This window comes from Pleurodeles waltl, chromosome 2_2 (genome assembly GCF_031143425.1).
Source record: "Pleurodeles waltl isolate 20211129_DDA chromosome 2_2, aPleWal1.hap1.20221129, whole genome shotgun sequence".
Lineage (NCBI taxonomy): Eukaryota > Metazoa > Chordata > Amphibia > Caudata > Salamandridae > Pleurodeles > Pleurodeles waltl.
Window position 1 is genome coordinate 1,195,617,862 of NC_090439.1, and position 24,347 is coordinate 1,195,642,208.

The 24,347-nt window shown below is 51.4% G+C and overlaps 1 protein-coding gene across 1 annotated transcript in view; it reads right to left on the reverse strand.

Moving 5' to 3' along the window:
- LOC138279330 (butyrophilin-like protein 2) overlaps window positions 1–24,347 on the reverse strand; it is a 430,170-nt gene that overhangs the window by 392,893 nt on the left and 12,930 nt on the right. The window contains exons 2-3 of the mRNA XM_069219396.1: window positions 7,002–7,080; window positions 3,937–4,284 (exon numbers count right to left, since the gene is read on the reverse strand). Of these exons, the coding sequence (XP_069075497.1) occupies window positions 3,937–4,284; window positions 7,002–7,080 (427 nt within the window). The remainder of the gene's footprint in view (window positions 1–3,936; window positions 4,285–7,001; window positions 7,081–24,347) is intronic.

Consider the following 24,347-nt stretch of genomic DNA (forward strand, 5'->3'; position numbering starts at 1 on the left):
GCACCCAGGGAGTGTGTCATGTTGAGTTTGCCTTTTTAGGTTTGTCCCAGTACACTCAGACCACACTGGCAGTGCTGGGTACTTCTGGGTGCAGGGCCCTAGAGGGTGGCACAATGAGTGCTGCTGCCCTCAGGGGCTCACCCCTAATATCCCATGACGTGGGTACAGGTGTACCCATTTACTAGGGACTTACAGTGATATTTAAGAGTGTATGCAATTGTGCCAAGCATCACAACAGATTTAGAGAAAAAGCTCGGTCCCGGGAAACCTGGTTAGCAGGAGCCCTGGGCACTACCAACTTCTAGAACAAATCAACATTAGGCGAAGAGTGGGGGCTAACCATGCAAAAAGAGGCGTCCTCTCAGATGGCCCTTCTACTGCAAGGTGTCCATTTAGAGCCTGTAGACCAGGCTCTCAAGTTATGGTCCTTTTACTGTGCAGTGTCCATCTAGACCCATAGACCAGACTCTCAGGTTATGGCCCTTCAACTGTACCATGTCCATATAAATCTCACAGACCAGACTCACAGGTTATGAACCTTCTGCTGTATGGTGTCCATATAGAGCCTTCAGACCAGACTCACAGGTTATGAACCCTCTACTGTATGGTGTCCATATAGAGCCCATAGACAGGACTCACAGGTTATGGTCTCTTCTACTGTAGGGTGTCCATATAGAACCGCATACCAGACTCTTAGTTTATGGCCCATCTACTGTACTTCATTTTTACATCTGAAATCTGTCAGGTTAACAAAAATAATATTTCACTGATAAATCGAAAGAACTACAGTATAATGTGGATCATGTGGGTATTTTGTTTAAAATCTTGAGTGAAGGTGACTACATCAGCGTATAATCTTCCTAGGTGGCTGGACTCCCTTCACCCCATCGTTTAGGATATCTCTCCAGGCTGGTGGACCATCTTCACCCCTTCTCTCAGGACACAAATACCATCTCAAGGCTGGTGGACTCCCTTCGCCCCTTCTCTTAGGACACATGTTCCTTCACCAGGCTGGTGCACTCCCTTCACCCCTTCTCTTAGGTCACATATACCCTCGCCAGGCTGTTGGACTCCATTCACCCCTTCTCTTAGGTCACATACACCCTCCCAGGCTGGTGCACGCCCTTCACCCCTTCTCTTGGGTCACATATACCGTCCCAGGCTGGTGCACTCCCTTCACCCCTTCTCTTAGGTCACATATACCCTCGCCAGGCTGGTAGACTCCCTTCACCCCTTCTCTTAAGTCACATATATCCTCCCCAGGCTGGTAGACTCCCTTCACCTGTTCTCTTAGGTCACATCTATACTCCCCAGGCTTGTGGATTCCCTTTACCCCTTCTCTTAGGTCACATATACCCTCGCCAGGCTGGTGCACTCCCTTCAACCCTTCTCTTAGGTCACATATATCCTCCCCAAGCTGGTAGACTCCCTTTACCCCTTCTCTTAGGTCACATACACCCTCGCCAGACTGGTGCACTCCCTTCACCCCTTCTCCTAGCTCACATATATCCTCCCCAGGCTGGTAGACTCCCTTCACCCCTTCTCTGGGGTCACATATACCACCCCCAGGCTGGTGCAACCCCTTCCCCCCTTCTCTTAGGACAAACATTCCCTCACCAGGCTGGTGCACTGCCTTCACCCCTTCTCTTAGGTCACATATCCCCTTCCAGGCTGGTGGACTCCCTTCACCCCTTCTCTTAGGTCACACATACCCGCCCAGGCTGGTGCACTCCCTTTACCCCTTCTCTTAGGTCACATTTACCCTCGCCAGGCTGGTGCACTCCCTTCACCCCTTCTCTTAGGTCACGTATATCCTCCCCAGGCTTGTGGACTCCCTTCGCCCCTTTTCTTAGGAAACATATCTACTCCCCTGGCTTGTGGACTCCCTTCACCCCTCCTCTTAGGTCACATATATACTCCCCAGGCTGGTAGACTCCCTTCACTCGTTCTCTTAGGTCACATATATACTCCCCAGGCTTGTGGACTCCCTTTACCCCTTCTCTTAGGTCACATATACCTTTGCCAGGCTGGTGCACTCCCTTCACCCTTTCTCTTAGGTCACATATATCCGCCCCAGGCTGGTAGACTCCTTTCACCCCTTCTCTTAGGTCACATATATCCTCCCCAGGCTTGTGGACTCCCTTCACCCCTTCTCTTAGGTCACATATATAATCCCCAGGCTTGTGGACTCCCTTCACCCCTTTTCTTAGAACACATATATCCTCCCCAGGCTGGTAGACTCCCTTTACCCCTTCTCTTATGTCACATATGGCCTCGCCAGGCTGGTGCACTCCCTTCACCCCTTCTCTTGGGTCACATATATCCTCCCTAGTCTGGTAGACTCCCTTCACCCGTTCTCTTAGGTCACATATACACTCCGCAGGCTTGTGGACTCCCTTTACCCCTTTTCTTAGGTTACATAAGCCCTTCCCAGGCCTGTTGACTCACTTCAATCCCTTCTCTTAGTACACATATACCCTCTCCAGGCTGCAGGACTCCCTTCACCCCTTTTCTTAGGACATGTATGCCCTCCCCAGGCAGGGGTACTCCCTTCACCTCTTCTTTTAGGACACATAAATCCTTTTCTGGGTGGTGGACTCCCTTTACCCCTTCTCGTAGGTCATGTGTACACTCTCCAGGCTGGTGGACTCCCTTTGCTTCTTCTCCTAAAACATGTGTCATCTCCCCAGGCTGGAGGGATTTCTTCGTCGCTTGTCTTAGGAAACATATATTCTCCTCAGGCTGGAGTGCTCCTTTCAACCCTTTTTTTTCGTCACAAATACCCATCAAAGCAGATGGACTCTCTTTGCCCTTTCTCTTAGGTCACATGTACCCTCCGCAGGCTGGAGGACTCTCTTCACACCTTCAGTTAGGTCACATCTACCTTCTCCAGGCTGGAGAACTCACTTCACCCCTTCTCTTAGATCACATATACCCTACTCAGGCTGGAGGACCCCCTTTACCCCTCCTCTTATCTCCAGTATACCCTCCTCCAGTGGAGGACTCCTTTCACATATTCTCTTAGGGCACATACCCTCTCCAGGCTGGAGGACTCCCTTCACCCCTTTTCTTAGGACATGTATACCCTCCCCAGGTTGGGGTACTCCCTTCACCTCTTCTCTTAGGTCACATAAATCCCCTTCAGGGTGGTGGACTCCCTTTACCCCTTCTCGTAGGTCGTGTATACCTCTCCAGGCTGGGGGACTCCCTTTTCCTCTTCTATTAAAACATGTGTCCCCTTCCCAGGCTGGAGGGCTCCGTTTGCCCCTTGTCTTAGGAAACATATAAGTCTCTCCAGGCTGCTGGACTCCCTTCACCCCTTCTCCTATTTCACATACACATGGGGGTTAGTGAGTGAGATTACCTTATTTGCATTTCCTTGTGTCAGTCAATTTAGTTAGGCAGTGGCCCAGCCCATTATCACCTAAAAAGTAATTTCAATTGTGTACCTTTTGTTCTTCAGCTATAGAGGCTTCCTACTCTTAAATAGACACCTCTGAAAATGTAACAAATGCCATAAATTATCCAGTAACATAACAACAGATACCGCAATGAAATACCGGTGGCTTAGTCAAAAAAATATTTTACTTACTGGTCGGTGATTGATCTGGAGAAAGTTGTGCAAACTCTCATTCTACTCACATGCAGGAATACTGCACGCGAGCGTGCTGACTCCCCAACACATGCATTTTTTAAATATAATTTTTATTATCATTTTTATTTATGTATATCTTTGCCATGGGCAATGATTCAAATAGTTTCTTGACCTAGGGCATCTTATGGAGAAGCTGAAACACGTGGACACTCACTCAAGGATGACACTTTGGGCTACTAAGAATAGGCACAGTGGGTGTTATCTGATAGTCCGAGGTGTGTAACAAAGGTGGAACAGAGAAGTACAAGTGGTACTGAAATAAGAAGTGTGTGACCACTGACCTGTCACCACCAACTCGAGCCGTGAGCTGTCATAGAACGAATGAGACTGGAAGAAGCAGGTGTAGGAGCCCGCGTCTGAGAGTTTCACGGCAGGTATCTTTAGCTCAACGCGTCCACTGGTCAGATCATCCTTACGGAGCTCTGTTCTGTCCTGAAATTGTGGCATCTGAACTCCATCCTGGTCCTTCCCATCGCGGTAGAGGTGCACCACAGACTGGTACTGTGAACGGAACCATCTCACCTCCATCTTCTGCGCACTTATACGAGGCATGAGGTGACAAGGCAGAACAGCGTCCTCACCATAATTAACAAAGATAGCTTCCTTCGGTGCCACAGCGGTAAATGCACCTGCTCAAATGAAATTATGAGAATTGCAATGTCATAACACAGGACAACAGCATGATAAGACTGCACTTGACAAGAGAGAAAGAAGCTGGTGAGGATTAAAAGTGGATTCCTCCTACATCTGGCTACATCCACCAGTCCTTGTCTACTACCTCTGTTATGCTGTAGACATCACAGAAGGACTTCACTGGGTTCAGCAGCAGTTGATAGGCCTCTATTATGTCCATAACACCACGCACATCACAGAAATAAAAAAGTCCTTGTTCAGGCAGTGTTCTCAGACTGTACAAGATTAATGTTTGTACCTTCTGAAGTCTGTTTTCTGAGAGTACCTGACTGCACATGAACTAGCCTTGTATCTGCAGCAGGACGCCTGTCCATGCTGCATAAAGCCAAAGCATCAGGCTTTGCACCTCAGTGAAGTAATTTTCCCAAACATAAAGAACAACACAGCTAGCAAAGTCAGCAATTGTCCTAAGCAAAAACAACAATAAATGTGTCATGCACTAGGTACTAAAGAGTGAAAAGTGTGTAGCATAGAAGTATTAACATTACCAACATTTTTAATTAGTCAGCAATCATTGAATGGGCACTAAAAATCAGAGGTCAGTTGATATTAGTTTAATGTGCTAGGCCATGCGTGGATTCATGTGGGCAGGTAAAGTAGGTCTGGCTGTGGAAAGGTGATTGCCATGGCCAATTTGTGACGCAGGTCATTGGCTACTGAGATGGATCACGCAGAGGTCAGGATCGAAGCAAGGATCTGTGAATTATAAAGTATTATGTGAAAAACAACCGCTGCTGTGGCACACACAACCGAAGAACAACAACAACTAACCAGCATGCTGTGAAACGGGGGTCTGAGTACACACACAACTGAAGAACAACAACAACTAACCACCATGCTATGAAACAGGGGTCTGAGAACCCACACAACCGAAGGACAAAAGGAACGAACACACAACTGACCATCATGCTGTGACACTGGGGTTTGAGGACATATACAGTTGAAGGACAACAACTAAAACAACAACTAACCAGCATGCTGTGGCACTGGGGTCTGAGTACACACACAGCTGAAGAACAACAACTAGCACAGCAACTAACCAGCATGCTGTGACACTGGGGTCTGAAGACACACACAGCTGAAGAACAACAACTAGCCAGCATGCTGTGGCACTGCGGGCTGAGGACACACAGCCGAAGAACAACTAACACAACAACTAACCAGCATGCTGTGACACTGATGCCTGAAGATGCACATAGCCAAAGAACAGGCAAATAACACAACAAATAATCAGCATGCTGTGATATTGGGGTCTGAAGACACACACAGCCAAAGAACAAGAACTAACCAGCATGCTGAGACACTTGGGTCTGAAGACCCACACAGCTGAAGAACAACAACTAACCAGCATGCTGTGACACTGGGGTCTGAAGATACACACACAGCTGAAGAACAACAAGTAACAGAACATTTAACCAGTATGCTGTGGAATATTGGGGTCTGAAAACACACACAGCCGAAGAACAACAACTAACCAGCATGTTGTGACACTGGGATCTGAAGACACACACAGCTGAAGAACAACAAGTACTATAACATCTAACCAGCATGTTGTGGCATTGGGGTCTGAGTACGCACACAGCTGAAGAACAACAACTAACACAGCAACTACCCAGCATGCTGTGACATTGGGGTCTGAAGACACACACAGCTGAAGAACAACAACTAGCCAGCATACTGTGACACTGCGGGCTGAGGACACACAGCCGAAGAACAACTAACACAACAACTAACCAGCATGCTGTGACACTTATGCCTGAAGACGCACATAGCCAAAGAACAGGCAAATAACACAACAAATAATCAGCATGCTGTGATATTGGGGTCTGAAGACACACACAGCCAAAGAACAAGAACTAACCAGCAAGCTGAGACACTTGGGTCTGAAGACACACACAGCTGAAGAACAACAACTGACCATCATTCTGTGACACTAAGGTTTGAGGACACATACAGTCAAAGAACAACAACTAAAACAACAACTAACCAGCAAGCTGTGGCACTGGGGTCTGGGCACACACGCAGCCGAAAAAAAACAACTAACCAGCATGCTGTGGCACTGGGGTCTGAGTACACATACACCCGAAGAACGACAACTAACACAACAACTAACCAGCATGCTGTGACACTGGGGTCTAAGGACACACGCAGCCGAAGAACAACAACTAACACAACAACTAACCAGGATGCTCAGATATGTCTGAGGACCACATGTCGGTCAGGGTCCATGGTGTCAATGATAGAGTATGCTTCCTCACTCTGCAGCCCCTCAGTGGTCTCTGCCCCCTAATCTAGGTGCTACACCCCACCAGAATCAGCCATTGGGAGTACGTGGACTGTTACATTGAGGGCTATACCCTCACTGCCCCTCTGGGAGGCTCCCTAAGTATTGCCTGTTTTGTTTCCAAGCATGATGTTAAGCCTTCTTCTTGTTAATGGGAGGAGGGGACTCCTGGCTGCAGGTCGAAGATGCAACAGGTATGTCCTGGTAAGTGGTTCTGAAGGGGGTGCCTTCTGGCCGGCAAAGTCCCAAGTGGATGAGGCTTCTCAGAGGGAAAGCTTTAACCAGGGCATTTCAAGGATCTGCCCTAGTAACAACTCGGAGCACAATTCCAAGAGGTCTGTGACTGCAAACAGATGGGAGAGGACTTACCTGCAAAGGGACAGAGCAGCTTCAGGCTCAAGAGTGCAGTCACAAAATACATCTGGAGAGACATGGTGTCTAGCACAACCTGTGGAGAAGAAGAGACCTGTTACTACTGAGAGCAGCATATATACTTTACATTGCTTCACCCACGACCACAAAGAGAAGGGCGGTTATTGATCAGAAATACCCTGCTGTCACCATCACACGCTGAGAGAAGGGCGGTTACTGATCAGTAATAGTCTGCTCCCGCCATCACCAGCAGAAAGAAGGGCGGTTACTGATCAGTAATACACTGATGACACCATCACCAGCAGAGAAAAGGGGGGTTAATGATCAGTAATACACTGCTGTCACCATCACCAGCGAAGAGAAGGGCGGTTACTGATCAGTAATACACAGCTGTCACCATCACCAGCAGAGAAAAGGGGGGTTAATGATCAGTAATACACTGCTGTCACCATCACCAGCGAAGAGAAGGGCGGTTACTGATCAGTAATACACTGCTGTCACCATCACCAGCGAAGAGAAGGGCGGTTACTGATCAGTAATAGACTGCTGTCACCATAACCAGCAGAGAGAAGGGCGGTTACTGATCAGTAATAGACTGCTGTCACCATCACCAGCGAAGAGAAGGGCGGTTACTGATCAGTAATACACTGCTGTCACCATCACCAGCGAAGAGAAGGGCGGTTACTGATCAGTAATAGACTGCTGTCACCATCACCAGCGAAGAGAAGGGCGGTTACTGATCAGTAATACACTGATGACACCATCACCAGCAAAGAGAAGGGCGGTTACTGATCAGTAATAAACTGCTGTCACCATCACCAGCGAAGAGAAGGGCGGTTACTGATCAGTAATAGACTGCTGTCACCCTCAGCAGCTGAGAGAAGGGCGGTTACTGATCAGTAATACACTGCTGTCACCATCACCAGCAGAGAGAAGGGTGGTTACTGATCAGTAATACACTGCTGTCACCATCACCAGAAGAGAGAAGGGCGGTTACTGATCAGTAATACACTGCTGTCACCATCACCAGCAAGAGAAGGGCGGTTACTGATCAGTAATACACTGCTGTCACCATCACCAGCGAAGAGAAGGGCGGTTACTGATCAGTAATACACTGCTGTCACCATCACCAGCGAAGAGAAGGGCGGTTACTGATCAGTAATACACTGCTGTCACCATAACCAGCAGAGAGAAGGGCGGTTACTGATCAGTAATAGACTGCTGACACCATCACCAGCAGAGAGAAGGGCGGTTACTGATCAGTAATACACTGCTGTCACCATCACCAGCGAAGAGAAGGGCGGTTACTGATCAGTAATACACTGCTGTCACCATCACCAGAGAAGAGAAGGGCGGTTACTGATCAGTAATACACTGCTGTCACCATCACCAGCGAAGAGAAGGGCGGTTACTGATCAGTAATACACTGCTGTCACCATCACCAGCAGAGAGAAGGGGGGTTAGTGATCAGTAATACACTGCTGTCACCATCACCAGCAGAGAGAAGGGCGGTTACTGATCAGTAATACACTGCTGTCACCATCACCAGCGAAGAGAAGGACGGTTACTGTTCAGTAATAGACTGCTGTCACCATAACCATCAGAGAGAAGGGCGGTTACTGATCAGTAATACACTGCTGTCACCATCACCAGCAGAAAGAAGGGCGGTTACTGATCAGTAATACACTGCTGTCACCATCACCAGCAGAGAGAAGGGGGGTTAATGATCAGTAATACACTGCTGACACCATCACCAGCAGAGAGAAGGGGGGTTAGTGATCAGTAATACACTGCTGTCACCATCACCAGCAGAGAGAAGGGCGGTTACTGATCAGTAATACACTGCTGTGACCATCACCAGCAAGAGAAGGACGGTTACTGATCAGTAATAGACTGCTGTCACCATAACCAGCAGAGAGAAGGGCGGTTACTGATCAGTAATACACTGCTGTCACCATCACCAGCGAAGAGAAGGGCGGTTACTGATCAGTAATACACTGCTGTCACCATAACCAGCAGAGAGAAGGGCGGTTACTGATCAGTAATACACTGCTGACACCATCACCAGCAGAGAGAAGGGCGGTTACTGATCAGTAATACACTGATGACACCATCACCAGCAAAGAGAAGGGCGGTTACTGATCAGTAATACACTGCTGACACCATCACCAGCAGAAAGAAGGGCGGTTACTGATCAGTAATACTCTGCTGTCACCATCACCAGCAGAGAGAAGGGGGGTTAATGATCAGTAATACACTGCTGACACCATCACCAGCAGAGAGAAGGGGGGTTAGTGATCAGTAATACACTGCTGTCACCATCACCAGCAGAGAGAAGGGCGGTTACTGATCAGTAATACACTGCTGTGACCATCACCAGCAAGAGAAGGACGGTTACTGATCAGTAATACTCTGCTGTCACCATCACCAGCAGAGAGAAGGGGGGTTAATGATCAGTAATACACTGCTGTCACCATAACCAGCAGAGAGAAGGGCGGTTACTGATCAGTAATACACTGCTGTGACCATCACCAGCAAGAGAAGGGCGGTTACTGATCAGTAATACTCTGCTGTCACCATCACCAGCAGAGAGAAGGGGGGTTAATGATCAGTAATACACTGCTGTCACCATAACCAGCAGAGAGAAGGGCGGTTACTGATCAGTAATACACTGCTGTCACCATCACCAGCAGAGAGAAGGGGGGTTAGTGATCAGTAATACACTGCTGTCACCATCACCAGCAGAGAGAAGGGCGGTTACTGATCAGTAATACACTGCTGTCACCATCACCAGCGAAGAGAAGGACGGTTACTGATCAGTAATAGACTGCTGTCACCATCACCAGCTGAGAGAAGGGCGGTTACTGATCAGTAATACACTGCTGTCACCATCACCAGCTGAGAGAAGGGAGGTTAGTGATCAGTAATACACTGCTGACACCATCACCAGCAGAGAGAAGGGAGGTTAGTGATCAGTAATACACTGCTGTCACCATCACCAGCTGAGAGAAGGGCGGTTACTGATCAGTAATACACTGCTGACACCATCACCAGCAGAGAGAAGGGCGGTTACTGATCAGTAATACACTGCTGTCACCATCACCAGCTGAGAGAAGGGAGGTTAGTGATCAGTAATACACTGCTCCCGCCATCACCAGCAGAGGGAAATGTGGTTACTGATCAGTAATACACTGCTGTCACCATCACCAGCAAAGAGAAGGGCGGTTACTGATCAGTAATACTCTGCTGTCACCAACACTAGCTGAGAGAAGGGCGGTTACTGATCAGTAATACACTGCATCACCAGAAAGGAGACATTGGGTTACTGATCAGTAATACACCGCTGTCATAATCATCAGCACAGAGAGAAGGGTGGTTCCTGGGAGGTGGGAGGTGGTAGCAGCTTGGGCTGCCTGGAAACCCTCAGAAGGCTGTAATGGCAGCTCTGAGGAGCCCCCAGAGTGCATAAAATCATACATCCAATGCCTGCAAAAGCCTTGGGGTATGATTCCAACATGTTTGATACCAAACATGGCCATATTCGGAGTTACCATTGTGAAGCTGGACATTGGTGGTGACCTATGTCCAGTGCACACATAAAATGGTGTCCCCGCACTCATGAAGTCCAGGAAAATGGTCCTGGAGGTCGTGGGGCACCTCTGCTGGTTCAGGGGTGCCCTCACACAAAGGTACTCTGCACCCAGCTTTCAGGGCTGGAAGGCCTGTAATAAAGGTGACTTATAAGTGACCTGGTGCAGTGTAAATGGCAGTGAAAGGGTGCATGCACCATTCCGCATGGCTTGAATGGCAGTCCTGTAGCAGCCTTTGCATGGGCTCCCTATGGTTGGCAAAAGAAATGCTGCAGCCCATAGGGATCCCCTGGAACCCCAATACCCTTGGTACCTATGTACCATATACTAGAGGATTATAAGGGGGCACCGGTATGGCAATTTTGGGTGAAATATTGGGTTAACAGTATGCAGTGACACAATTTAAAGGAGAGAGAGAGCATAATCACTGGTGTCTTGGTTAGCAGGATCCCAGTGGACACACTCAAACACACTGACATCAGGCAGAAAATGGGGGTAACATGCCAAATGGGGGTACTTTCCTACAGCTACAGATTGGTACTATGTGGAGGTCACACTATGGTACACAGAGATGCATAAAGGAGCACAGTGCGTCACTGAGATGTTTTCAGTATATTACAGATTGGTACTATGTAGAGGTCACACTACAGTACACCGAGATGCTGAAAGGAGCGCAGCATTGCACTGAGTTGTTTTTGGTACATTACAGCATGGTTTTGGAGGTCACACTATGGTACACAGAGATACCGAAAGGAGCACAGTGTGGTACTGAGATGTTTTCTGTATGCTAAGTTAAAAATTAGGTTTCTGGTTGGCTAGGGTATGCACCTCATCCAAGCAGAACCCACCACTCTATTCAGGCTGAATAAGTTATACACCAAAGATAACCTGTGGTGACCCCTGGTAGCCTGGCATAGTTGGCATGTCTGGTGGAGGGGAATCCACACTGTAAACAAGGGTAGGGAAACTCATGCCGGGTACCCCGAGTGCTTAAAAAAAAAGAATGCCACAGAAGCAGCTGCCCGAGAATCCACAATGCAAAAGTTGGAAGCGCAAGGGCTGCGGCTCGATTAGTGGGCACAGTACCTTGTGGAGTCCCTCAAACAAGGGAAGGACAAGTTGCTGGTTTCAGGGCTGTTGGGGCCATGGTACTCCTCCAGGGGCCATGCGGAGTCATTTATCCCAAGGTGTTGTGGTGGCGAGGGAAAAGCTGAGAGCGTAGGTACCAGTGGTGGGTGCCTGCTTGTGCCCCAGGGGCACTAGGTCATGCTGCTTCAGCCCTCGTCAATTACAGCTGGTACTTCACTGCTGGAGAAGGGAGGGGAGTCACACTAGAATCTATCCCCCACACCAGTGGGTAAGTGCCCCTCCTACACTGGGGGAATAACAGGAAAGCTCTCTTCATGCAATAGGGAGTGGTAGAACACTATGCATAGGCTTGACCTGAAAGCGATGCGATTCTCATGCTCTTCCCACACGAAGAGGGGTATCCAGAGGTAGCACACACCACTACCCAAAATGCAGGACCCTTGAGAGAAAACTGCATGCAGGAGGCCACCTCAGAAATAATCAGGGGGGCTAGATGGCTGTTCCTCCAGGCAATTTGCAGGTTAATGGGTCATTCAGAGTCAGGGAGTAGCTGGAAGCAGGGCAACAAGTAGAACAGCCCTCTGTTTAGTCTTTTGTGCCTCCCAGCAGCAGCCGGCAGCAGGGCAATAACAGATGAGCAGTTCAGGTGAGTTCTTTTGCAGCTCAGCAGTCCTTCTGACAGAGGTTCAGTACCAGTTCCCACAAGTGCTATCAAAATATGGGCTTGCAGCCTCTTTACTTATACTCAAAATGCCCAGCTTCTAGAAGAAGGGAAAAGTATACAACCAGATCTGACCAGTTCAAACACTCTGGCTCCAGACATCACTAGGAGGTAAAGAAGCCCTTTGTGTGTGTGCAGGACACAACCTGTACAAGTGTAAAGTGAGCCCCATCTCCCTCTCTCTGAGCCCAGGAAGATCATTAGTATGCATATGCAGCCCTATCACACCTATCCCTCCCTGATAGATACCTGTCTAGAGAGAACACACAAAGGGGTTCATTTTGACCTCAGCGGTAAAATGCGCTTACCGCCGGTCAGAAGACCGCCATAACACCGCCGCGGTCGCGGTAAACCGCCACGGTCATTCTGACCCGCAACAGGCAAACCGTCAAAAACCCGACATCCACAAAAGTCTGCCACACCACGGCCAGCGATAAACTGGCGATGACCAAACCTCCACCGTCACGCCAACAGAAATACGCCCATACCATTCCGACCAACGAATCCACGCGGCGGTCTTTCAACCGCGGTATTCCATTGGCGGTACACACCGCTGCGGTCAAAATACATACCCAGCTCCAAAACACAGCCACATTGGACAAATTGAAATACACACACCTGATGCACATACAAACAACACTCCCACACACCCAATTAACTATAAAACACACACCCACATCACCCACAAACCCCTACAACCACAATTACAGAGAGAAGGCCAGAGAGAGACACCACCAGCCAGTACAAGAGCATTCACAGGCATATAACACCATCACCGACACAACATCCTTGCACAAAACACCACACACCACCACACTCACCACACTCATCACCGCAAACACCACCCCACACCTCATCCACACCACCCCATGGTACCCCAAAGACACCCCAGGTTTTCAGACGCTGAATTCAGGGTCATGGTGGAGGAAATAGTTCGGGTAGAGCCCCAGCTCTTCGGGACACAGGTGCAGCACACCTCCATTGCCAGGAAGATGGAGCTATGGCAAAGAATAGTGGACAGGGTCAACGCTGTGGGACAGCATCCACGAAATCGGGACGACATCAGGAAGCAGTGGAACGACCTACGGGGGAAGGTGCGTTCCATGGTATCCAGACACAACATCGCGGTGCAGAAGACTGGCGGCGGACCCCCACCTCAACCCCCAGAATTTACAACATGGGAGGAACAGGTCTTGGCGATCCTGCATCCTGAGGGCCTCGCAGGAGTCGGCGGAGGAATGGACTCTGGTAAATCTAATCTCAACTACTTCATCCCCCCCACCCACCAGCATGCCAACTCGTACCCCCACCCTCCCCCCACCCCCATCACACATCCTCCTTGCGAATGTCTCACCATCACAACCCACCCATCCCAACACCAAGCCCTGCATGCGACCACAAACCATGGACACCCATCACCTAAGCATGGCCACTGCACATACCCATCCCCCCCACAAACCACCGTCACAACAGCCCCCACAAGGGAATGCCAGCACTGGGGTACACGGGCACCCACCCATTGCACGCTATGGCACACACAGAAGCAATAACCATACTCTTATACCCCTGCAGGACCCGAACGCCACGACACCGCCCAGGAGGGTCCAGAAATGTCCATCCCACCCCCAGAAGAGGCCCCCAGTGATGACAGCAGCTCTGACTCCCTGGACCCAGATGACCAGCCCGGCCCATCGGGGACCTCGGGACAGTCGGTTCCCCTCAGACAGCCACAGGCCACAGCAGACCTACCCCCCTCTGGGAACACCAGCACAGCACCCACCCAGCGGGCCCATGCCTCTGTCTCCAGGACACGTCAATCAGCGGTGTGTCCACCACTACAGGGCACCCAGGTTAACCCACCACCCCAACAACAAGAGGGACCTGGGGGTAGTGGTAGTGGGCACACGGTCCATGGGACGGAGGCCCAGGGAAACAGGGGAACTGGGAGGGCTGCTGTGCGACAGGGGGGGGGACAGGCCCAGGGAACCCACTCTCCACGAGGCCCTCACCTCCATCATGGGAGCATACCACGACTCCCAGGAGACGATGGCGACGGTCCTGGCCGGGTTCCAGGAGATCCAGGTACTGCAGGAGGAACAGTTTATGGGGTTCAGGAAAGAACTCAGAAACATTAGTTCCGCAATGGGCACCATCGTTGTGGCTCTCAACCAGATTGTCACCACATTGCGGGACCATGTGGCACCACAAAGGGCCCCTGTCACTAGCATGGACCAAGAACAGGCTACCACCTCGGCCGGCACTAGTGGACAGGAGGCCCCGACACAAGAACAACAGGCCACCAGAACCCCACCCCCTGCAGAAGGAGAACCACCCCGCAAGCGGGGCCTGAGATCTAGGAAGAAGACAGAGTAAGATGCCAAGACCCCCGCCAGGAAAGGATACCCCCTGATTGTCATCCCACTGTCCCACATTGTCACCCTGTCCAACCTTAAACTGCCCCTGCTCCACCTTCCACAGGCATATGGACAATGCACCTGTGAGACTGAGAATCTGGACTCTGCCATGGACATTCCTCCACCATCACCCATCCCCGATTTTCAACCATTTCCCAAAATTGAGCACTTTAATAAACACACTTATTGCACAAAAATAATCTGGAGTCTGCCTGTATTTTTGAACAAATGTATTAGACATAACCATGCCAAAATGTCCAGTTACATTGTGATGACAACATACCACTGTCACACAGCTGTAGTCCATGGGGAAACAAAGCAGAGATCACGGAGTGGGGCCCACATCTCTGAAATTGGAAGGGAAAGTCACAACTCAGTTAACATACACTGGGGGGAAACTCAGACAGTAGAGAGGCAGGAGACTGTAAGTAAATGTAAAATGCCGGTGTTGATTCTTACCTGTGTGTCATTCAAAATACTGCTGTATTACTGTGTTCCTGTTGTCTGTGTCGTCCTCTTCATCTTCCTCCTCTTCACTCTCCGCATGCTCCACAGCTGCCACAACACCACCATCTGGACCATCCTCCTGCAGTAAAGTCACCTGGCGTCGCAAAGCCAGGTTGTGAAGCATACAGCAGGTCACGATGATATGACACACCTTCTTTGGTGAGTACATTAGGGATCCACCTGTCATATGGAGGCACCTAAACCTGGCCTTCAGGAGGCCGAAGGTTCGCTCGATCACCCTCCTAGTACGCCCATGTGCCTCATTGTACCGTTCCTCTGCCCTTGTCCTGGGATTCCTCACTGGGGTCAGTAGCCACGACAGGTTGGGGTAACCAGAGTCACCAATTAGCCATACACGGTGTCTCTGAAGTTGTTCCATCACGTAAGGGATGCTGCTATTTAGCATGATGTACGCGTCATGCACTGACCCAGGGAACTTGGCATTTACATGGGAGATGTACTGGTCAGCCAAACAGACCACCTGGACATTCATGGAATGATAACTTTTTCTGTTCCTGTACACCTGTTCACTCCTGCTGGGGGGGACCAAAGCCACATGTGTCCCATCAATGGCACCAATGATGTTGGGAATATGTCCAAGGGCATAGAAATCACCCTTCACTGTAGGCAAATCCCCCACCTCAGGGAAAACGATGTAGCTCTGCATGTATTTCATCAGGGCAGACAACACTCTGGACAACACCTTAGAAAACATAGGCTGAGACATCCCTGATGAAATGGCCACTGTTGTTTGAAATGACCCACTTGGCAAAAAATGGAGTACTGACAGAACCTGCACTAGAGGGGGGATCCCTGTGGGTTGGCGGATGGGTGACATCAGGTCTGGCTCCAGCTGGGCACACAGTTCCTGTATAGTGGCTCGGTCAAGCCTGTATGTCAGTATGACATGTCTTTCTTCCATTGTCGACAGGTCCACCAGCGGTCTGTACACGGAAAGATTCCTCCATCTCCTCGCAAGTCCCAGCGGACGGTGCCTAGGAAGGACAACATGGAGCACAGAGTCAATCAGCCCACAGGTACGTTCCCACAGCTTGCACAGTACACGATTCTCAGTGCATTCAATGGCTTGTATGAGTGTCGATGCAAGGCCTAGGTATGTGTGACGCAGTAGAAATTAAGCCATGTGGGCCCTTGAAATGGCGGCTGCCTGACCTGTGAAGTGCGACAGTGGGATGTGAGGTCAATGCATTGGCGTGGCACACCGTGGCGGTAGGCGGTCGAAGACCGCGTCGCAAAGCCGCATTGGTTAACATTGAACCCTATGGGTTTCAGGAGCCAATGACGATGTGCGCCGGCGGTTGCGGCACGCACCGCCGCGGTACGCCCCGCCGCGGGCGTGACCGCCATTTTCTATCTGCTTAATCACTCGATACCTGATCATCCACAGGAGAGGACCTATACTGCACGTGCTGCTGTGACCTCGGTCTGGAAGAGACAATGGCTGCTGCGACTGGGGAAAGGGCCCCTGCCTTCACTTCAGAAGAATTGGAGAAACTCGTGGATGGGGTTCTCCCCCAGTACGCGCTATTCTACGGTCCTCCAGACCAACAGGTAAGTACACTGGGACCATGCTTTGTGGGCAATGCCTGTGTTGAGTGGGGAGGATGAAAGATGGTGAGGAGGGGAGCGATTGAGGCATGCATCAAACGACAGATGAGAGCATGTGCCACATGGCAAGGGTGGGGATGGGGGGCCACTCACATCGAGCATGCAGAAGGTGATGCTTTGTTTCTCCCCCTGTACATGTCACATAGGTCAGCGCCCATCAGAAAATCGACATTTGGCGTGCCATCGCCAAGGAGGTCCGGACCCTGGGGGTCCACAACAGACGGGGCACCCACTGCCGGAAGAGGTGGGAGGACATCCGCCGCTGGAGCAGGAAGGCGGCGGAGGCTCAGCTGGGGATGGCCTCCCAACTTAGGAGGGGTGCCAGTCGTACTTTGACCCCCTTGATGTTCCGGATCCTGGCGGTGGCCTACCCCGATTTGGATGGGCGCGTGAGGACATCACAGCAGACACAAGGGGGTGAGTACAAGCACATTCTGCTGACTTTGCGCCCAGTGGAGGTGTCTGGGTGGGGGAGGAGGGCTTTGGGTATCCCTAGGCCAAGGCGATTTCTGTAGACTAGGCCCCTCCGTAATGCATGGCCCTGTGCCCCCGCCCCCCACCTCTCTAGGTTGCCTAGTACAGCTAATCATGGCCCTGTGTCACCTATGTGTGGAGTTGTCATCCATAGGCTTGTAGGCCATGTCCCACGGATTGAGTAGTGTACCCCAAGTGCGCCGCGTAGTGCAGGGGGCTTCTGTGTCTGTCCTCTCCGCCAACGGTGTCGCCAATGCATGCACTCAAAATGTCTTTCTTTCTCGCCCCCCCTTTTTTTTGCTCTTCCTGTTCATGTGTGCATTAGCATCATGAGGCAGAGGAGAAGTGGCATCGGAGCACGAGGGAGCTGCATCCCACACGGACCTGGAGGGCCATGCAACGGACTCAGAGTACACCAGTGGGATGGAGGGCGAGGGGAGCTCCACAGCGGGGACACGTGGTGACACCAGTGACACAGACTCGTCCTCGGAAGGGAGCTCCCTTGTGGTGGCGGCAACATCCGTGCCCCCGCACCAACAGGTACAGCCGCCACCCCCCCTACCAGCTCCACCCTCCCAGCAGCTCCTCAGCGTTCGCCCCGTGCCCGCTCACCCAGGAAGGTGGGCATCTCCTTCGCCCCAGGCACCTCAGGCCCTGCCCCTGTCACCCCTGCTGCCCTCAGTGAGGAGGTCATTGACCTCCTGAGGACGCTCATTGTTGGGCAGTCTACCCTTTTAAATGCCATCCAGGGTGTAGAAAGGGAGGTGCACCGGAGTAATGCATACCTGGAGGGCATTCATTCTGGTCAGGCTGCCCATCAGCGACCGTTGAACGCTCTGGCCTCAGCACTGACGGCAGCCATTGTCCCTGTCTCCTGCCTCCCCCCTCCAACTTCCTCCACCCAGTCCCACTCCCCTGTACCTCTGCCTATCCCAGACACACCTACAGACCAGCCTGCACACACCTCAACACCCAAGGGAAGCTCATCCAGACATAAGCACCACACATCACACAAGCATTCACACAAGCAACATCCACATGCAGACATACCAACAGCCACTGCCTCCTCTGTGTCCCCCTCCTCCTCGTCTCCCATGCACAACATCTTCAGCCACTACGTCCATCACCAGCACACCCACCAGCACCCTCCGCACACGTGCAGTCACCACCCTCACTACCATTTACACGTCCCCTGTGTCCTCTCCCAGTGTGTCTGTCACCCCCTCTTCCAAACCACACAAACGCAGGCAGCCACCCACCCAACAGCCATCCACCTCACGACAGCCTCCAGCACCAGCACCTGCACCCAAAGACACCAGACTTGACTCTCCTACAACCACATCCTCTTCCTCCACTCCCAAACCCCCTCCAGCTACCCGTCCCTGTCTTTCTAAATTGCTTTTCCTTTCCGAACTTGACCTCTTTCCAACAACTGACCCACCCCGTCCATCTCATAAGACTCCAATCAGCACCTCAGCCACCACAAAACCCAGACCTACACAGACAATAGTCCAAGGACTTTGGAGTCCACCACCTTCAAGGCCAGCTAGTTCGGCAAGGAGCAAAGAGACGGCCAGCCCACCACCAAAAAAAAAAGCAAAGAAAGCCAGTGCCCGGCGCGAGAGGACAAAGGCAGCAGGCTCCAAAGTCTCTACCTTGGCTCCGTCAGGAAGTGGTGTGCCACCTGGCACACCGCTAAAGGGAGGAAAGGGCCACAGATGACCAGGGAAGGGTGGCAAGGGCAGCAAGTCCGACAAGTCCGGCAGCAGGCCAGCTGCCCAGATGGGCCCCACCAGCCCCATTCCAGGTGTGCCGGAGGACACCCACAGGCCCGGGACGGCAACACAGGAGGCCCCCGCAAGCAAAAAGACAGAGGGGCAGGAAGGGCCCGGCAGCCACATGTCAGGTGGCGAGTGAACTCCATGGCATGGCCTCATCTGCTGATCTGGACACTCATCTCAAGAACCGCTGAACAGGGCCCTTCAAGTCAAGGACCGCTGAACAGGGCACCGCTGTCTCAAGAACCGCTGAACAGGGCCCTTCAAGCCAAGAACTGCTGAACAGGGCACCGCCGTCTCAAGAACTGCTGAACAGGGCCCTTCAAGTCAAGCACCTCTGAACAGGGTCCTTCACGTCAAGAACCGCTGAACAGGGCCCTTCAAGTCAAGCACCGCTGAACAGGGCCCTTCAAGTCAAGAACCGCTGAACAGGGCCCTTCAAATCAAGAACCGCTGAACAGGGCACCGCCGTCTCAAGAACCGCTGAACAGGGCCCTTCAAGTCAAGCACCACTGAACAGGGCCCTTCAAGTCAATAACCGCTGAACAGGGCACCGCCGTCTCAAGAACCGCTGAACAGGGCCCTTCATCTCAAGCACCGCTCCGCTGGGCCCTTCATCTCAAGCACCGCTCCGCTGGGCACTGCCGTCTCTGCACCGCTCCGCTGGACCCTTCATCTCAAGCACCGCTGTGCTGGGCCCTTCATCTCAAGCACCGCTCCGCTGGGCACCGCCGTCTCTGCACTGCTCCGCTGGGCCCTTCATCTCAAGCACCGCTCCGCTGGGCTCCACCGTCTCTGCACCGCTCCGCTGGGCCCTTCATCTCAAGCACCGCTCCGCTGGGCCCTTCATCTCAAGCACCGCTCCGCTGGGCACCGCCGTCTCTGCACCGCTCCGATGGGCCCTTCATCTCAAGCACCGCTCCGCTGGGCCCTTCATCTCAAGCACTGCTCCACTGGGCCCTTCATCTCAAGCACCGCTGAACAGAGCCTTTCAAGTCAAGAACCGCTGAACAGGGCACCGCCGTCTCAAGAACCGCTGAACAGGGCCCTTCATCTCAAGCACCGCTCCGCTGGGCCCTTCATTTCAAGCACCGCTCCGCTGGGCACCGCCGTCTCTGCACCGCTCCGCTGGGCCCTTCATCTCAAGCACTGCTCCGCTGGGCCCTTCATCTCAAGCACCGCTCCGCTGGGCCCTTCATCTCAAGCACCGCTCCGCTGGGCATCGCCGTCTCTGCACCGCTCCGCTGGGCCCTTCATCTCAAGCACCACTCCGCTGGGCACCGCCGTCTCTGCACCGCTCCGCTGGGCCCTTCATCTCAAGCACCGCTCCGCTGGGCACCGCCGTCTCTGAACCACTGGCCCATTGGCAGAAATGGCAGGGCCGCATCTGTGTCGGGCAGGGCTGCACGAAGCACTCTGGGCACCATGCCTCCTCCAGAACCAGTGGAGTCTGTAATCCACTTGTGAGACTGTGGCTTTGCACTCCCCAGGATGTCACAGTGGGCAATCCAGCCACTGTAGAGACTTGAGAGACTGTGGCTTTGCACTCCCCAGGATGGCACAGTGGGCAATCCACCCACTGTAGAGACTTGAGAGACTGTGGCTTTGCACTCCCCAGGATGGCACAGTGGGCAATCCACCCACTGTAGAGACTTGAGAGACTGTGGCTTTGCACTCCCCAGGATTGAACAGTGGCCATGGAGGCCCATCGTGGATCTGGCGTCGTGGACTCATCTGGCTGAGGTGCCCCCCCTTCCCTTCCCCCTGAGGTGCCTGTAGTTTTCCTATCTGATGCCCCTGTAGTGTTCTCTCCATTGGAGTCGGGTATCATGTGTGGGCTTTGCCCATGTGTTTTGGCCCAGTGGCCCACGAACAATGGCTGATACCCAATTTGGACCGACAATTTACATATGTATATATAGTTATAGATGTATGATATATTTTTTTTACTCAGCCGTACAATATACTTAAAATTTCATAATCATTTTATTTTGTCTTTGCATTCTTCCGGGGGGTTTGGGGGTGTCACTCTGAGTTGTTGCTCTGCATTGATGTGTATGTAGTAGTCGGTGAGGGTGATGGTGGGTGTGTCGCGTATGTGTGTGCCCGTAATCTTTTCTCCTCCCCCCTCCCCTGTGTCGTAGGTGCAGTACTCACCGTTGTCTTCTGCGCCGGCATTCGTGCTCCTGGTAGAGGAGCAGGAAGACAATGGCAGGTAGGATGTGTAGTTCGGGTTCCATGCTGTCCAGATTCCTCGTGGAGTGTGTAGAGGTGAGCATTTTCCGTTCGTTATGGCTGTTTCTGCCGTGTTTTTAACTGCGGGGCTACCGCCCCGGAAAAGGTGGCGGATTGGTAGGTTGTGATAGGGTGGGCGGTACATTGTCTCCCGCCTGTCTGTTGGCGGTGACCGCCGCGCTGTTTGTTTGTCCTGCCGTGGCGGTCGGAGTGTTAAAGTGGCGGGCTCTGGTGGCAGTTTCCACCAGGGTCAGAATTCCATTTTTTTTACCGCCTGCCTGTTGGCGGGCTGGCCGCCGCTTTAACACCGACCGCCAGGGTTGGAATGACCCCCAAAGTAGGGCTGTCATTCTACCCTAGACATGGTTTGAAGTCATGCTGTAAAGCACCATAGATATAAGCACAAAGAAATGCCCACTTTCTAAAAGTTGTAAAAACAACAGAACAGTGTCCTCTGACATGTGAGGACAGTGAAACAATGGAACAAGTCTGTCCCAAGTTTTACTCTGGCCCAAATGCCCAGCCGAAGGAATATCATGTGCCAAGGTCAGAAGAAACTCCCTATACTGCAAAGGGATGACCAATCTCCTGGCAACTCCAGGTTTAGGGTCCCTTGAGTCAGTATAAAGGAGGTTATCTTCCCAATAGACCTTATGGCTATCAGTGATATTCCCTTTCTGCTGTTAGACAGCTTGGTGTCTTAAACCCTCTAGTGTGGGACAGGTCTGCTGTGCCGCACTCAGCTCTTCCCTAGCAGCCCCCCCTGCACCCAAATGCTAAGCAGTATCTGCTGCCAGCTCATCTGTTGTAGGTTCTGCACAGGGAGAGGATTCCTCTTCCTCAAAGGAGAATCTCAAGGAGAGGGAGGGATTGTGGGCAAGTATTTACCCTTTCTACCCCTAGCTTTTGAGAGCACTTGGTCCATTGTTCCAGGATCCAAGCTTCCCTGTCCTCTTTGCTTCTGGGCCTGAGCCCTTGTGAGAGCAAAGATATTCCCCGGAATGCCCAGCATTGCTGCATGAGCCTCTAACTCCACTTTAGCCCAAGCTGATGTCTCTTAATCATTGCCTAGTAAGCAGTCTACAGGTAAATCAGTGGCTACCACAACTTTCTTTGGACCAGTAACCCCTCTCCCCATTTGAGATTCACAACAGCCATGGGGTGGCTAAGGGTGTTAGGTTGAGCATCAGTCACTTGGTACTGCTGACTAAGTAGGTGTTGATCAGGGTGAACCAGTTTCTCAATCACCATAGTGACACTGGATCCTGTATCCCTGTAGGCCTCAACCTCAACACCATTTATTAGGGGAAGTTGCTTGTACTTATCCATATTAAGGGGACAAGCAACTAAGGTGGCAAAGTCAATACCACTATCAGAGACTAAAACAGCCTCTGTGGTCTCCCTAACAAGACCAAACCCAACTACACTGCCAATAGTGAGTCCAGCTACACCCTTGGATTGGGTATTTGTATTAGACTTCCCAACACCACTGCTATTACTAGGGGCACTAGAGGATGCAGTTGGTGTTGTGGTAGTGGGAGCCTTAGTGTTTTTCTTTGGGCAGGTGGAATCACTTGCCCATTGGCCTTTACTTTTACATAAATAACACCATGGCTTGATTGTTAGAAGAGGATGTGGACCCACCACCCCAAGAGGATTTCTGTGGGCCTGATGAAGACTCAGAATGCTTTTTTATCTTTGTCCCCACCCTTGTCAGAAGACTTACCATCCTTCTTCTTGCCATCCTTGTCACCCCTGTATGAACTTTTCTGTTCACTCTTGTTCTGACCTATTTGTCTGCCTTCTTTCCCAATTCTTGGGGAGAGGTCAGATCAGAGTCTACCAGGTACTGGTATAACAAATCAGACACACAATTATTAAGAATAAGCTCTCTCGGGATTAAGTTATACAGGCTTTCATAGTCAGAAACTTTACTGCCATGTAACCACCCCTCCAAGGCCTTCACTGAACAGTCTACAAAGTCTGTCTTTTCTAGTATCTCTGAACTTTATCCTGCATTGTTCAGTGATTAAGCCAAATCCATGTAAGAGTGCATCCTTCAAAACTTTGTAGTTGTTGGCATCACTTTCTCTGACAGTAAGAAACCTATCCCTACCCTTACCAGTGAAAGATAGCCACAAGATAGGAGTCCACTGCCTTTGAGGGACCAAATGTACCATATATGCCCTCTCAAGTGCAGCAAACCACTTGTTAATGTCATCTCCCTCCTTGTAAGGGGGGACTATCTTATGCAGGTTCCTAGAATCTTGTTCTATTACAGGATTACTATCAAGAACACTGCTGCTGCCACCATGGGGAACTAACCCCAACCTCTGCCTTTCCCTCTCTACCTTTAGAGATTCTCTGTCTAAGGCCAACTGTTGCGGTCTCAGCTTCAGTCTGGCCTCTTCCATCCTCAGCTTTCTGAGTTCCCTGTCTAGGGTGTTATTCTCAGGGTGGGAGGCTTGGGAATTCTGAGACACAGAGGAAATGTGGGAATTGGCAGAAGTGGACCTGTCTCTAACTGGCTGTACTCTAGTTACATGGCCTTTTGGAGTAAAAGGTGCCCTACTGATGTGTGAACCCCTCCCACTACCAGCTTCACTGCATGGCCTGTTAGCTGACAAGTCTTTGGAGGAACCCTCACCAGAATCCTCAGGGCCCTCCCCTTATTCTTGCTGGGTACCCCCTCCTCTACCTCCTGATCCTGGGATGGGCCAGACTGGTTCTTGTCACTTTCTAGGAGAAGGCTAAGGAGAAGATCTTTGATAGGGTTCTTACCAATGCTTAAACCTATTTCTATGCAGAGACCCCTCAAACCTTTAAAGTTTAAACTACCATAGATTGCCTGGACAACTGTGGGAGTGAGCTCTACTGCAGCCATGGTTGTAAGAAAGGGTTTATGA